Below are 14,271 nucleotides of genomic sequence, written 5' to 3'. Positions count from 1 at the left end.
TTTTGCAGCCATAATTTTGTAAATACACAAACACAGCACAGCTGGTGGTCTAAACTGGACAACAGCCTTACAATCATCTTTACTAAGAGCTTGTAATACTGTAGCACATAAACCAATCAATTTTAGTGCAAAATAGTTCAAAACTTCTGCCTTATTATACACTATCATCAAAAATATCTGTTCAGTTTTTTTATATATTTGAAATGTGACTTATTCCTGTAATGGCAAAGCTTTTCAGCTATTACTCCAGTTTTAAATTATCGTTTAGAAATCATTTTAATATGCTAATTTAGTGTCAAAGAAACATTTCTTATTATAATAAATGGTGAAAACAGTTTTGATGTAATTTTTGTGAAATCCATGATACATATTTTCTCAAGATTTTTTAATAACTAGAAAGTTCTAAAGATCAGCTTTCATTTGAAACAGAACTCTTTTAGAACATTAAAAATGTCCTTTAGTCCATTTAATGAATCTTTGCTGAATATTAGTATTAATTTTAGTGCTGTCGAGCAATTAATCACATCCAAAATAAGCTTTTGTTTACATAATGTGTGTGTGTGCTGTGTATATTCATTATGTATATATAAACACTAGGGGTGGGACAATAAATCGGTATGGCGATATATCGCGATTATTCTCAGTGCGATACGATAATCGATATCTAGCGCCAAATATCGATATTTTAATTAACATAATAAGGTTCTCTAAATAGATTTCCCTGTTCACAACATCTAAAAATGCGCGGAAATCGCGGCTGCGCCATTTCCAGCTTCTATCCAAGAGCAACCATGATCCGCGTTCTCTATGAAGATGGGGAAGCACGAGGAACCGAAAGATAAACAGATTTCCAGCCACTGTATTAGCTTTACTGCTATATATAATATATAATATATATATATAATATATAATATATATATATATATATATATATATATATATATATATATATATATATATATATATATATATATATATATATATATAATATGTTTATGGTGATGAAAACTAGCTGCCCCAGAACAGCTATCAGCGTGGACCATAGGTACCGATCACGTTATTACTGCAGAGCGCATATTCAGTCCGTGAGTAGCCTCTCTGCTCAGATCGCAGGTGTGAGAGAGAGCCCCGCCGGTGCGTCCAGTTTTATGTGAACAACACTGGATGCTCTCCCTCTCTCTCAGATATTACAAGTGCGCGTTATGCAGTGTGAACAGTGGGCACCGACCGGCAGAAACATAAATCTGCACCTATGGCATAGAGGACGAAACAAAACCATGTGTCAGAGACGTAATGCGGCGCAGAAGTGTGCAGTGCGTGTGCTTGCCGCGCGTCTACATTTGAAATAATGAACCTGAGCGCGCAAAAGATGTGAACGGCTATTTCTTCTTGTGGGGCTCCGTTTTTATGATGAGAGGAGTAGAAAGGTTGAGAAAGCACTCCAGGTAAATTTTGAAATCTACCAGGTTTATATTCTATCCATCTATCTAGTTTTTTTCTGTTTGATAAGCAGTTAAATCTGTTTGTTTACACACAGAGAAAAAGAAAAGTGTAAGCTTTTAATAAGTCCAAGAATAAAATGATTAATTTAGCCTACTCAACATGTCAAAATTGATTTACAGAACTTTTTTTTGCCGTTTTCTAACAGTTTGGAGTTGAATAAAGAAAGAAAACTTGCACTTAACCTATTCACAGGCATTTTGTTTAGACAGATATCGTGATGTATCATTATAGGATTTTCTAGAAATACATAGATTATCACAGAATCGCTGTATCGTGATTAGGGCTGGGTAACGAGTTCGATACTTTTTAGGCACCGACCGAATTGCCTCGATACCACCGAGTTAATCTAATTAACGTCAGTGAGCCAATAAGCCTGCAGCACTAGATGTGTTTGACTAGAAGTGACGCGGTGTTGATTGATCAGTGTTTGTCATCCGCGAGAGCAATTCGAAAGCGTACGGAGCAGTCTGCTCTCTATATCGCGCAATTTCGCTTACTTGACACAGACTGAAGCTCGCGTGACATTTCAGCGTCTGCCGTCTCACTAAATGAGGACATAAACACATGAACAACAGCTCTAGAACTGCTCTGAGAGTCATTTCATGAGCATTTTACCGTTTGATTTTAGTAAAACTTGTGTCATATCATCTACACACAGAACTGTAAAGGTATTCCCGGAAACCCGTCAAAATAAAAGTTCGGATCAACTTGGAAGACACTGCGGCAGAAATAAATTAATATTGTCCAGCAGAGTGTGCATACTGCTACTACTAGGCTACTATTAAAATTATTAAAACTCTTATTTTTTTAATTAATGATCACACAACATTTCTTCCATGTTTTAATTTTAATAGTAAAATTTTGTTTGCCAAAATAAATCGTTTTATTTTCAATAATTTAAAAGAAAAATGAAATGAATGTTTTATGCCTTCATTTGAAAACCAGATACAGAACACAGAATTTCTGAGGAAAAAGAAAACATTTCATAAGGCTGTTTTAAGAATAAATTTGAATAAACTAAGTAGTTTTTATGCATTCAAATAATTAGACATACTACAAAATAGAATTTAATAACAATAAAACATATTGTGAAAGAAAATAAAACATCCACTTATGAAAGTGGATAAAGATTTTAAATTTCTTGAAGTCTTTAACAACCTAGAATAAATGAATAGAAATGATGATTCTGTCTGAGCTATGCGTTTTAAAACGAGCACGCACTAGTGTAAACTGAAAACTATTTGAGCTTTATTAAAATTATTTGTACTGATTTATTGTGTTGGCTATATTTTGTTCCTTAGTGCAGTGGCTCAGGAGATGAGTCTTTGAGTCTGTATACATGTCAACAAGCTGAAAAAAATAAAACCAAAGTTTTTTGAGAGAATGTAATCTTGTTAAAACTGTTTTCATAAAATTGGTATCGAAAAAAGTATCGTTCAGGAACCGGTATCGAACTCAAGGTATCGGTATCGATATCGAACATTTTTGAACGATACCCAGCCCTAATCGTGATTATATCTTATCGTGAGGTACCTGGCGATTCCCACCCCTAATAAACACATACACATGCATGTATACATTTAAGAAAAATATGTGACCCTGGAGCACAAAACCAGTCTCAAGTCGCTGGGGTTTATTTGTAGCAATAGCCAAAAATACATTATATTGGTCAAAATTTTTCTTTTATGCCAAAAATCATTACGATATTAAGTAAAGATCATGTTCCATGAAGATATTTTGTATATTTCTTACCGCAAAAATATAAAAACTCCATTTTTGATGAGTAAAATGCATTGCTAAGAACTTCATTTGGACAACTTTAAAGGCAATTTTCTTAATATTTAGATTTTTTTGCACCCTCAGTTTGCAGATTTTCAAATAGTTGTATCTCGGCCAAATATTGTCCGATCCCAACAAACCATACATCAACGGAAAGCTTATTTAGTCATCTTTCAGATGATGTATAAATCTCAATTTCGAAAAATTGACACTTAAGACTGGTTTTGTGGTCCAGGGTCACATATGTTATGTTTATATATTAAATATATTTATATATGATATAAATTATATGAATATAAATATATACATGTAAATATTTTCAAGATATATGCTGTATGTGTGTGTATTTATACACACACACATATATTATGTAAACAAAAATTTATATTGGATGAGATTAATCGTTTGACAGCACTAATTAATTTCCAAAAAAAATCTGACTGACCACGAACCTTTGAATGGCTCTGTACTGTACCAATTTCAGTTATCATGTGAATAACTATATCAGTTGTCCAAAATTACCAAGTACTGACTTAAGGTCATTTTTCCTGATCTGTTAATTCATTCAAAAATACAATGACTTGACTTGAAAATAACATTGAAGATATGTACTATTACATGTAAGGTGCAAGGAAAAATTTTACTAGGTCACACCGCATGAAATGAAACATATACTTCTGCTAAAAATGCAACAGAAATTTTCAGAAACATGCATACAAACATTTTTAAAGAACTCAGCATGTTTTAAATTAGATTTGAAAAAGCTTTCCTTATCAAGGACCCTCTTATTTATCATTGACAGTGAATACAATTTAAAATGATTCTACAAAAAAAAAAAAAAAAAAAGGCTGGCTAAAATCTCTACAAAAGTAATAATCTACAGAAAATAATCTACAGAACCTGAAATCAAGCAATGCCATCATCTTCCACTCCTAGGTGGGCCAGTCAAACTTGCAGGAAGCCAAACAATCAGGTATGTAGGCAGGCAAGAAGGGTGACCCAGATCTAGGTGTTCATTCGGGCCCTCCCCTCAGGCAAGGACTCGTCCTTTAACCAAAGCCAGAGAAACAACTCCGACATGCATGTTTTCACAGCTGTGGCAGGAAGCTGCCGAGGCTTTACTTCCCAATTTTACTACACGGTCTATCCCTTGAGCCTCCTGCTAACATTAAAACACGCACAGAGCTTGCATGCCAGTTAACACGTCTCAAAGATAAAGCAATGTCACACAAACAGCTGCCATTACCAACAGATAACTAGCAGCATTCTATATTCTTTCCAAAACACATCCAGGAAGTTCTGCAATATCTTACTGCTGGATCCTAGATTAAACACTGATATAAATTTCCAGCCATTCCTCTCAGAAGACAAGCAAAAAATGTGTGAAAAGGAGCTGAATTTAAGCAAGTGACCCAGAGATCAACCTAAACCCTGTCTGAAAGAATATTAGATTTTATCTGCCTTTCTTATAACAACAACAAGATTCACATATTCACAATACTGCTATATATACGTTTATGGAGATGAAAACTAGCTGCCCCAGAACAGCTATCAGCGTGGACCATAGGTACCGATCACGTTATTACTGCAGAGCGCATATTCAGTCCGTGAGTAGCCTCTCTGCTCAGATCGCAGGTGTGAGAGAGAGCCCCGCCGGTGCGTCCAGTTTTATGTGAACAACACTGGATGCTCTCCCTCTCTCTCAGATATTACAAGTGCGCGTTATGCAGTGTGAACAGTGGGCACCGACCGGCAGAAACATAAATCTGCACCTATGGCATAGAGGACGAAACAAAACCATGTGTCAGAGACGTAATGCGGCGCAGAAGTGTGCAGTGCGTGTGCTTGCCGCGCGTCTACATTTGAAATAATGAACCTGAGCGCGCAAAAGATGTGAACGGCTATTTCTTCTTGTGGGGCTCCGTTTTTATGATGAGAGGAGTAGAAAGGTTGAGAAAGCACTCCAGGTAAATTTTGAAATCTACCAGGTTTATATTTTATCCATCTATCTAGTTTTTTTTTTCTGTTTGATAAGCAGTTAAATCTGTTTGTTTACACACAGAGAAAAAGAAAAGTGTAAGCTTTTAATAAGTCCAAGAATAAAATGATTAATTTAGCCTACTCAACATGTCAAAATTGATTTAAACACTGTCTGAAAGAATATTAACATTTTATCTGCCTTTCTTATAACAACAACAAGATTCACATTTTCTGCATTATAAAAAGCTTTCCATATTACTACAGCTCAAACACAAAGGGCTCAATTTAATAAAAGATCGCTGATATTACAATCGGTTATATACTTGGAATATTACATCAGGGCAGCAGAACAGAACAGTCGAGTGGCTCACAGACCCTGGGTCTGTGTCGGGTGTTGTCACAAGAGCCCAGACAATATGACATACTCCCAGGCAGAATATTAGACTCCATAGTTAATCACCACCATCTTTTGATCTCATTGCACTCTGCTGAGAAAACACTGTGTTGATTCTTCTTCCAGAGTTCATTGAAGTTTGTCTGTAACTCCAGCGAGGAGGCCCCTGCCGTACTTTGACACATTAATGATTAGTCTGAATTTTCCAGACGTGACCTCTGCTTCAATCCCTCCATCACAGCTTGATAGTAGAAAGGAAGGGAAAATGCTTCTCCTCTGACTCCCAAACCTCCCTCATAACACACAAACACACTCACACACATAGGAGACGCCACCCACAGCACAAACGTCTCGGAAAGACTCGCTGCTCCACATTGCAGCGGCAGCCAGTCAGGCAACAGCCTTATCACACACACACACACGCCAAGCTTTTGGCTTCTGGCTTCCATCCAGCCCTGTCACAACAGACTCACTCAGATGCCACACACAGGAAGTTGACATGAGACTTGAATCTGGCAGCTCAATTTGGAAACATGCTAACTCATTTCTGAAGTGAAAGTGAGGTTGGCATGTTTGGAAGTCTCACCTTGTTGAAAAGGACTGGTTGAGGAGGGAGCTGTGGATGACGTCGCTGTGGTGACCACAGGACCATGGGGTTTGCCCGGTGCGGATTTGCGGCCCCTGGAGCCAGAGCTCGAGCTGGTGCTGTGACTGCTGGACTTCTTGCTTTTGCCATCTGAGCTCTTGCCATCAGAGAGGCTGCCATCCTTGGAGCTGGAACTGGAGTGAGACGGAACTTCCTGGAAGTTGGCATTAGTGAACCGCCCTCCGTTGTCGTCCAATCGCTTCTGAGTGGAGGAGATTGAGGAGACACTTCCACCACTGTTGCTGTTGTAGCTCTGTGGCCAAAAAAGAAAATGCACACATGGACAAAAATGCTTGGAGTGCTTTTTGTAAGATAATGTAATGACAAAATGAAATGAAATTAAAATAAATTATAAAAACAAATTCTCATGCATTTATCAGTCTAACTCACCTTCTCAGAGGCCACCATCAGTGCTGGCACCAAGGAAGGTGAGAGTTCCAAAGATTTTTTGTGCTTTGGTTTGTGACGATCTCTTTCTTTATGTTTCTGTGATGAAAACACAAACAAAATCATTAATGAAGATGGTTCCGCAAGTGCTTTAACTAAAGCTTGGGAAGGACTTCAGCCTGCACTGCCATTTCTGAAACAAAGAGGCAGAAAGATAGGAAACTCAGAGAGGTGAAACAATAAAAGTCTCATTTTGAACAAGTCAATCATTTGCATGCATTCAAACCCAGCAAGGAGAGTCACTTGTGCTGTCCATGAAGATCTTCGCATAAAGAAAAAGAAAGGGTTTTCCTGTGGATGGGTAAGGTTTCACATTGCAGGCCCAACCAGAGTCTACTACAGCTTAATTTACACCCCGGTCTAGTGCCGCACTCCACACAGCTCTATTTGCGCCCGAGAAGCGGGAGCGTGAACAAATTTACACCTCGCGCTCCAATCGAACACCTCCAACCTCTCCGTTTCTGTTCTTAAGAGTGCTTCTGTAAAAATATGCAGTGATCCTGAACCATTTGTAAAGAATATTTACACATTCCCCACTGAAGCGATATACAAACGTCTATCTTTTTTAGCCATCTTCCAGCCATTGTCTCAGTTAAAATTGACAATTATTCTGAACATGATAACGGTTTACACTACTTCTCAGTGCAAGTGGCGGTGACAGTTCCAGAGGCCCTCAGGCTCAAGTTTTCCAATGAAAATTAAAATGAGCTTCCGCTTCCTCTACACCATTTACAATTTTCCTGCATATACTATTTTAAATGCCATTTTCTTAGAATGGAAAAATCATACACACTTGAAATGAAGGTTTTGAATAAGCACTCTGGGAATTTTTTTTTTAAGTGGGTGGAAAAGATTGTATTTGTATTGAATACTCAATGCTATTGGTTTTCATCTGCAACTTACAGATCCAAATGTCACTGTTTTTGTTACGCTTAAAAATCATTTGCTTATCCTCCAAATCACAAAATGTTATTTTAAAAAGCACAAAACAGTTATAAGCAGCAAAATGACAAGTGCATTAATGGTGACAAAATAATTAAAATTATAACAGCATTTACTGAAATTATAAAGCTTTGTAAGGCCACATTTGCTCCTCCGGAAAGGTGCTCATGTCACTACTTGGCTGTTTATGAATGGAAAAAAGAAAAATACACAACATAACATTCATCTTATCAGAGTCTAGATATGCAGGCCCTTACGTAATGACAAAATGCAGGTATGAAGTGCTGTTTACTGGTCTAACTAAAATTCTGACATAAACGTCTTGCAAAAGTTTGACATAAGACGACAGCTATCTTAATTATACAAAAATTAATAGTTCAGGCAGAGGTGAGTGCAAAAGAGAGAGAACAAAAAAAACCAAGACATTTATCATAATTCATCAATGCCTTCCTTCAGCAGATTAGTGAATTGTAGCAAATCTCTTTCAGGATGAACAAAGAAATCACTCCTAAGGCTTCGGGCTAAGTATTAAAATTCAACTATGGAAATGAATAAATATAATAAACCTTAAAATAAAATAAAGTTTAAATAAAAAAGTAGAACTAATCATGCAGAAAACAAAGCTAAAAACCCAAACAGATCAGAATTTAAGATATGTGAAGCAGGAGGAGGAAGAGAGATTGAAAACATCATTTTATTCCCAAATGCCACTCTCGACAGCCTCTCAGAGCACATCTGAACTAGCTGCAAATTGAGAAGCTTTTAGCCTCTATTGTTGTTTGGCCCTGGGGTTTGGAATTAGCTAGGTATACATCTGAGCCCCCCGACCTTTGACCTGGGAATGTGGAGTAGGGGGGATGGGCCCCCTTTGCTAATGCAAATCAGGCATCGTAACAATAGCCATGGCGGAGCACAGAGCACTCCACAACACGATCTTCAAGAATACGGCTCCAACCCGAATCATTGTTCACGTCAACCCCTCTCAATGCAAAATAAGGCGAAGTTGTTAAATATCAGAATAATTCTGGGAGAAATGGCTTTAAATGGCATCTCATATTTAATCTTTCGCTGACCTAGATTACACAGGCTGCAGAGTCGGTCTTTGAGCAGCTTAACGGAGCACCATCCACTCCATTTTGGTATGCATTTCCAATGCAAACACATTCAAACCAATTCAAATAATTAGTGAATTTGTGTCAAATAACCAACAGCCTCGATGTCTGACCTCCACTCCCCGCTGTAAGTGCTCATCTGACTATTGTGAGCTTTCAGATTTACATTTAAATACACCAATGGAATACAATTCCTTAAATGCAGTCTAATACTTTACATAACTTTAAAATTTGATTTGTAATGACTGAAATTGTTTTAGCCTATTTGTTATGTTACACAAAATACAATAGAAAAAAAAATATTATTTATATATATAAATTGTAAAGTGTGGAATCACACATGCATGCGTGATTCCACACTTTACAATTAATTTGTGACTTAATTTATAAGCTGGTAAGCTTGCAGAATAGCAAAAAACTAAATTCAAGTTTCAGAAGAATTTACATTTCTTAACAGTTCAAGGGGATTCAAAAAAGACATTTTGTCCCATTTTAAATGATGAGTATATTAAATAAACAGTAAATATATGAAAATAAATAAACGTAAATTCTTCCAACAATCATCAAAAAAAGAAAGTTGTGACAAAACATTTAAAGAAAGGTTTAATCAACATTGAGAGCCATTTTAATGACCCGGTTCGTATAGAACAAATCAGGCAAGCTATTGCCGATTAAGATGGCTGCACAGAGGCTGAGTGTTTGAAATCTGTGGGATCTGCTAGGGACAGGCAGAAAATTATCAATGACGATGGATAGATGTGATGAGCTCCCCTGCACATTTCACACTATGAGGTCTGCAGGATTAGTATTTCAGATACCACCGTTATTACAGTAAGAAGAGAAAAATTGAGGCAGAGGCATAATCAAACATGTTTTCCACGCAGTACAGATCGTCTTCTGCTGGTACGTACACATTTATTGATATGAGGCCACGTTACAGGGCGTACGCTTAATTGAATTAGATGGGAAGGCGAACAGGGCTAATAATGCTCTATGTTTCATTCGGTATGGCTGCGTATAGAAAATTAGTGGAACAAATGACTACACTACCTATCAATACTGATTAAACGTACTCTGTGGAACTAATGGCCATGACGGATGCTTCTCTATAAATACAGCACTCTTTATGTTGATAATTTGTGGCAGCACCAAAATAATAATCACTTTGAGTGATAAAAGGCACTCTTCTCCCTCCCGTGGCTTTAAAAGCTTTGTGGGATATGAAAAGTGTGCGTGTGAGGGGCGGCCCAGGGTGACGGTGGCTCGTGTGATTTAAACAAAACTAATCACAGCGGTGGATATTTCGGACAAACAAGAGTTTTGGCTTTGTGCGTTTACCTCATAGTCTGAAGTCGTGAGGAGGGGGGCATCAATCACACATGGCAGGAAGTGAGGTAAATCTGGAGGCTGCCTTACCTTCTTTTCCTTGTCATGGTGCTTATCCAAAGAGTGAGTGGAAGAATCACTTAAGCTTTGAGCCCTACTACCACGGCCTTTGCTCCTTCTCTAAAAGGTGAAAGAGGAACTTCGAGTTACCATTTAAAGTCTGTCCAATTATCTTTTTGTCCTTTTTCTACTTCTTTCTTTCTTTCTTTTAGCAACAATGAAAATAGCCCTTACTGAGACAAAGGAAACAAATAGAAGACAATAACGGAAGGAGAGAATGAAAAAGACACTGTCATGACAACCAATTAGGATATTTTTGTATTTTGAGAAGCTACTCCGTCAAAAAGCAACTTGCATGAGAATATTTGTCAGCAGGGTTGCTTATATTAAAAGTATGGCAGCATCCAAGGGCTATTTTACTTACAGGAATATTAGTTTGAGAAAGCCAAAGTATACTTGGTTTCAACTTTCAAGTAAACTTTCAATTATATTTAATTTCTCTATTAAAAATAAATACAAATCAACAATATTTTCTTACCAAGAGAAACAGCTGATATATATATATAAATGCGCATTCAAACTAACATTTAAACTGACCAACTTCACATATATTCTCACAACACAATTTCAATTCTTCCTAATATTTTTCTCCATTTATTTAAGAAAAATCTTAGTAAAATATGCCTCATTTCTTTTGAAAGTAAACGCTATCTAATGCTGCTATTGTCAACAAATGCCACATAAAAACCTCAGGTCACAGAATGCTCTTTGTTTACCAGCAGCCCACTGAAACAAAGGCCTACATGGAAAAGTCAAGGGTTAGTAGCCAGCTATTGAACTATTAATCCAAGAGACTGTGCTGATGCTGTCAGTCCATTAACACGGTGACAGGGAGACAGGGTACATCCTCCAGAAACATCATACTGTCATGTACAATAGTGCAGTCATCACAATGGATAACAACAAACAAAACGAGCAATGTGCTGTCACTTTATTCTGGCAAAACAACATGGAAGATGGCAAAACATATTTATTTAAATATACATTTATATATCTTAATTTATATAAATGAACACTACCACTAAAAGCTTGTAGCCATTAAGCTTTTAAAAATGTTTTTTAAGAAGCCTCTTTATATGATCAAAAATACAGTAAAACATTCAAATTGTGAAGTATTGTTACAATTTAATATTACTTTTTCCATTTAAAATATTTTCTAATGTAATTTACTCCTGTAATGGCAAAGCTGAATTTTCTTTAGTCCCAGGTAATCCTTCAGAAATCATCTTAATATGCTGATTTGGTGCTCAAGAAACATTTTTGTGCCGATTCATATTTTAGTCCAAACGGTGATATTGTTTCAGCATTCTTTGATGAATACTATGTAAAACAGCATTTATTTGAAACAGAAATCTTTTGTAACATAAAATGTCTTTACTGTCACTTTTGATCGATTTAAATGCACCCATTCTGAACTTTTGAAAGGTAGTGTACATTTATACATTTTTAAATCATGATTATATAAATATACACTGTCCTCCAAAAGTTTGGAAACACCCTTGGCAAAGTGTGGTTTTGGCTTCACCTTCCAACAAGACAATGACCCCAAGCACACTTCCAAGCTGTGCAAATCCTATTCGGAGAGTAAACAGTCAGCTGGCATCATGTCTGTCATGGAATGGTCTTCCCAATCACCCGACCTCAACCCAATTGAGCTACTATGGGAGGAACTGGACCGTGATGTCCGTAAGAAGTGTCCAACCAGTGCGAATCATCTTTGGGCAATCCTTCAGGAGGCTTGTAGTAATATACAGTATCAAGTCAATGTTTGAATAAACTGACAGCTCAGATGCCCAGATTACGCAGAGCTGTAATAGCTGCTAATGGTGGACATTTTGATGAATTGAAAATTTCTATGTATAAACTGTTTATGTAATAAAACGTTTTCGTAGTTTGTGTTGTCCCTTATCAGTGCAAAATTATCACAAATTAAAAAGGATTCATGCCAATATTGTCCAACCCCCACTTTTCTATGCCGCTTCCAAACTTTTGGAGGGCAGTTATTCATATATAAGCCAAAAATTATGCTAAAAATCCCAAATAAAACCATGAAAAAAAAAATGTAAAATATGAATGAATACATAAAATCACAACACTAAAACAAGAAAAAAAACCATGAAATACTCTGACTCCAGCATCTATCACCAGTAACCTGAGTAGTCATAAATGCCTGAATGAAATAAAATGGTGTATACATAAATAAACATCACTATCCCTCCATCCTCAACTCATTACAATCCCCTATGAGAACATCACAAAGCGCTGGCCCTGCCTCCAGCCCCTTACTCAGAAGACCTGTAGAGGACTTGCAGTATCTGAGAAGCCTTTGTTGAGTGGGAGGATAGACACACACACATACACAGTACAAATCTGAGAAGCAGCAGGGGGCTGTGGCTCTAAAGCTCAGTGTAGCTCTAGGGCTGGAGTGAGTAAAACCCCTTGCAACGCACACACACACACACAAACGCCCAAGCCCACGAGTACACGGAGGACCGAGTGAAGCTGGACAAAACCACAGGCCGTTATGCTGTCACCGAGAGCTGCCACTAGGCAGTATGTGTATCTCTCTGAAACCTTACCCCTCTTTTTCTGAGAGGGGTATTAAGACAGAGTGAAGGGGGAAACGCAGGAAAGGGGGGATGATGGGAAGGAGAGGAAAGGAGAGCCACAGACAAAGGTCCAGTGAGTTGCTGCTGATTGTCAACGAGATTAAGGGGTTAAAGGGTTTGAGGCAGATCGAGGTGGGGGCGGCAGGAACCGCTGGGGGTGGACAGGGGGGCTTATGCCACAGCTCAGCTTTCAGCAGCTGTAATTGGACCAGGAGTGTGAGATATTCGAGAAATGAGAGATATTCCAGATGAGGGAGTGTCTTTTGCTGCGTTCACGTGCGACTCTGGATGTGCAACAACAGCTTGAACGATGATGACACCGTTACAATGATGTGCTTGACATGATTCATGTACTGGCCAATGTAAAAATCAGTAGCTTGAGCACTTCGGAAATGCACTAGAGACATGAAGTATACCTCAATATATGAAGCACTAATGGCAAGATACACAAACCATGACCATAAAATACCAACTCATTATTTAAACGTAACTTATGGGAAAAACAATGCATACACTCCTGTTCTGAGGAGTCTGGGATCCGTACGATTTTCTTAAAAGTTTTTGAAAGAACAAGGTTGAATTTATTTAATCCAAACACAGTAAAAACAGTAACAGCGAAATGTTATTAAAACTTCATATAATTGCTTTCTATTTTAATTTATTTTAAACTATAATTTATTCTTGTGATGCAAAACTGAATCTTTAGAAGCCAGTACTCAGTATTCAGAGCATCATGATGCTGATTTGTTTCTCAAGAAACATTTACTATTGTTAATTACAGTTGAAAAAAGTTGTGCTGATTAATATTTTTATGGAATCTGTCATTTTTTTATTTCAGGATTCTTTGAGGAATAGAAAGTACAGAATAGAAAAAACTGCATTTATCTGAAATGCAAAATGCCTTTACTGTCACTTTTGATTAATTTAATGCACCCTTGCTGAATAAAAGCATTAAATTATAAAAAAAAAAAAAAAAAAAATAGATTCATATCGATCCCAGTCTATTTGAACACTAGTGCATCTATCTGCACATCAACTTGAAAACCACTTAAAGATACCATACAGATTTACTGTACTGCAACTTTTATTTATATTCAGCCTGGACATCATTAATGCCTTACTTTCAAATGACAGAATTTCTCCAATATCATCAACCATAAGCATAAATGCTGTGGGATCCACAACAGCGGTGCTTTGTGCCAGGGTGATACAGATAGTACAGTAAAGTTTAGATAAAACAGATTCTTACCAGTTTGCTGTAATGGTACTTGCAGTATCCACAGTATTTCACATTATCAGCATCTGAGCCCTGTTCTTCACACAATAACCCAGCAAACTGAGCGCTATTTTCAAAGAGAGAGAAAAAGCAAAAAGGACTGTAGATTACAATTATTTTTATACAATTAAAGGGGT

General features: G+C 37.2%; 1 protein-coding gene across 6 annotated transcripts in view; it reads right to left on the bottom strand.

Annotated features, from left to right (window-relative positions):
- The window catches only part of LOC306865258 (protein AF-10-like), a 49,314-nt gene that overhangs the window by 25,115 nt on the left and 9,928 nt on the right, over window positions 1–14,271 (bottom strand). For all 6 annotated transcript variants that reach the window (XM_079409765.1, XM_079409769.1, XM_079409767.1 and 3 more), the window contains exons 6-8: window positions 14,108–14,201; window positions 6,693–6,788; window positions 6,243–6,555 (exon numbers count right to left, since the gene is read on the bottom strand). In XM_079409765.1, the coding sequence (XP_079265891.1) occupies window positions 6,243–6,555; window positions 6,693–6,788; window positions 14,108–14,201 (503 nt within the window). The remainder of the gene's footprint in view (window positions 1–6,242; window positions 6,556–6,692; window positions 6,789–14,107; window positions 14,202–14,271) is intronic.

The sequence above is a fragment of the Barbus barbus genome, assembly GCF_936440315.1.
Source record: "Barbus barbus genome assembly, chromosome: 46".
Taxonomy (NCBI): domain Eukaryota; kingdom Metazoa; phylum Chordata; class Actinopteri; order Cypriniformes; family Cyprinidae; genus Barbus; species Barbus barbus.
Note: the sequence above shows the minus strand (reverse complement) of the source record. Positions and strands in the feature narration are given on the sequence as shown.